At 51.8% G+C, this 2,894-nt stretch overlaps 1 protein-coding gene across 1 annotated transcript in view; it reads left to right on the forward strand.

Annotated features, from left to right (window-relative positions):
* The window catches only part of RGR (retinal G protein coupled receptor), an 18,213-nt gene that overhangs the window by 5,394 nt on the left and 9,925 nt on the right, over positions 1-2,894 (forward strand). The window contains exon 2 of the mRNA XM_019626457.1: positions 680-869. Within this exon, the coding sequence (XP_019482002.1) occupies positions 680-869 (190 nt within the window). The remainder of the gene's footprint in view (positions 1-679; positions 870-2,894) is intronic.

A 2,894-nucleotide genomic window follows, 5' to 3' on the forward strand; every position in this document is an offset into this window, starting at 1 on the left:
AGACAGACAGCTATGCCACCTGTGTGACTGTAACCAAGTCTCTCGAGCTCTCTGCCACCTGAGACCACCCCCTTCAAGTTCACCTCACTGCCTGGTGTCCCGGGCACCTCCCAGCTCTAACGAAGCCTCCTCTCTCCGAGGTCCTCCCTGACATTGCTCCACAGCTCTTCGAGAAGGCAATTTGGAATTTGACAGACTTAAGTTAGACTTCCATCTCCACCACTTCCCAGCTGCATACTTAAGGCCAGTTAGCTAGCACCTCCATGCCTCAGTTTCCCCACTGTAAATGGGGAGGACAGTATCCAGGTGAAGACTAAGTGAAAGGATCCGCATAAAGTGCTGAGCACCATGTTGCACGCGATAAGTGCTCAGCAGCTGTCCGTGATTATGGTTGTTCTAGCATGAACCATGTTGTGCTTTATTGGCTTTCTTCCTTGTCAGTCTCCCCATTAGATTGCGAGTGGTAGAGGGCAGTGTGTGAACCTTACAGCTTTCACTCTGAGGGCCAGCCCACTTCATCAGTGTTTGATGAACTGCACAGAGGGGCTTGCTGAGTGTGAAGAGATGGGGCGGGGGGCGGGTTGCCGAGGCTCGGTCCACCCCACACCCCTGGTTCTGACCCCAGGTGGGCCTCACCAGCCCTGATGCCAGCCTTTAGCTCTCTCTACCTTCCTTTCAGCTCTCATCGGTCTCAGCCTCAATAGCTTGACCATCCTCTCTTTCTGCAAGAACCCGGAGCTGCGGACCCCTAGCCGTCTGCTGGTGCTGAACTTGGCTCTGGCGGACAGTGGGATCAGCCTGAATGCCCTAGTAACAGCCACATCCAGTTTCCTCTGGTACCAGTCTCCTCCCCAGTTCCTGGGCTCTGGGTGATGCCTGGGGCCCGACCTCTGGGCACTGGGCAGCCAGACCAGAGGCATTCTTCTTACCAACAGAAAACTGGCTTTAGGGGAGAGGGTGGGTAGGCTGAATTAGGCTAAACCTGAATTCCAGACTGTCCTCTAAGAAGCATAGCCAATTTCTGGAACACAAGAGCTGCTCAAACCTCACCAACATAGCTGACTGTCCATAGGGATTGGAAGCATGGGTCCTGGAACCAGGTTGCCTAAATTTAACTCTTGGCTTCATTATTTCTATTTCTTAGCTTCTTCTATAAATGGGTATTATTACCTAACTCATATAGTGATTGGAAGTATTGTTATTATTTGAAAATAACTTCAAACAATATTTGTCAACAAAAAGACCTAAATAAGTGTGTGTGAAAGCAAACAGGATTCTGACAAGTGTCTATGACTTCCTATTTGCAAGCTGGAGTCTTCANGGGGGCTCCTCTGGCTACAGCACTCAGCAGCTTATTGCTTCCTGGAATCAGCCAGTCCTGAGGGTGGGGGTGGGGGATCCCCCTGTGTAGCAAAAGCCCCAGGCCCAGAGAGCCCAGGGTACAACAAGGTGGGGCACGTGGCCAGTTGCCCAGGGGCGAGTGACTGCTGGATAGGCCAGCTGGGCTGCCCACCTGCAAAGCCACCCCATACCAGCCAGGCTGTGGGTAGCACAGACCCACCAGGGTTCCTGGGCTCGGAGGAGATGAAGATGGACCTTGGTCTCTATAAGGACCATTGGAAATTCTTTTCTGTGACACTATTTTGTAGTGAAAAAGCAATGAGAAGAAGGCAGTGACAGCATTAGACAAAGCCCATGCTCCGGGGCCATGTTGCCTGGGTTCAAATCCCAGCTCTTCTGTTTATGGGCTGTGACCTTCGATAAGTCACATGGTCCCTCTTCACCTCTGTGTCCACATTTGTCAAAGGGAAATCATGTTACTTTATTCTGAGTATTTATGAAAATTAAACAACCCAAGTTTCCCAGACCCTTACAGCCTGTGGGAACAGAAGCTCTCTCATGAAAAGTAAGGACCCAGTTTCGTTGGCCCTTACAATTACCTCCTCATGGAAGAGTTAGGACAATTCAGGTATTTCAGAGAGCCCCCAGAAGGGCCTCCCAAGGGCTCGTGAACTCTCCTAGTCTGCCGGGCAAATAGCTGCCTCCCTGAATGCCCCGTGTACAGCCAGTCTCAGGACTCTGCCATCTGAGCCAAGCCCTCTAACCATTACCACCAATGCCAAAGGCATGAGGCATCTTGCATGTGAAGACAGAGTATCCCTCTCCTCATCAAGTCGTCACACTCTGAGGAGGGTCCTAGAGCAGGATCTCACAGAGTTTTTGGAGAGGGGCCGTTCATTCAGTTTTGTTTTGTTTTTAAGATTTTATTGGGGAGTTGAGGGAGGGGAACAGTGTTGGGGAATTAGGGGAGGGGAACAGCCACGTTGTTGTTCTTCAATCTTAGTTGTGGAGGGCGCAGCAAGCTCAGCTCCCGGTCCAGTCGTGCTGCTCAGCTCAAGGTGCCATGTTCAATCAGCTGCAGGTGGGCGTAGCCACCATCCCATGTGGGAGTCAAACCGGCAGTCTTGTTAAGAGCGTGCTCTCTATGCCCTGAGCCACCCTGTGGCAGCTCAGCTGAAGGTGCTGAGTTCAGTCTTTTAGTTGTCGGAGGGCATAGCCCACCATTCACACCGGCCGCCTTGTTGTTAGGAGCACGTGCTCTCACCAACTGAGCCATCCTGCCATCTGTTGGCAGCTCAGCGGCAGCTCAGCTCGGGTCACAGCATCACTGGCCCATGTGGGATTTGAACTGGCAACTCTGTTGCTCAGAGCTCGCACTCTTGGGCAAGCTCTTAACCAACTGAGCCACTCGGCTGGCCCCTGTTCATTCATTTTTTACTGATTGTCCCCATGCCCCACTCATCCCATCATAGATACCACATTTCACTCATTCATTCTTCACATTTGACCCCCAAGGCTTTGCTCTCCAGACCAGCATGCCTTACCTGGTTCCT

This window comes from Hipposideros armiger, unplaced genomic scaffold, assembly GCF_001890085.2.
Source record: "Hipposideros armiger isolate ML-2016 unplaced genomic scaffold, ASM189008v1 scaffold_678, whole genome shotgun sequence".
In the NCBI taxonomy this organism is placed as follows: Eukaryota; Metazoa; Chordata; class Mammalia; order Chiroptera; family Hipposideridae; genus Hipposideros; species Hipposideros armiger.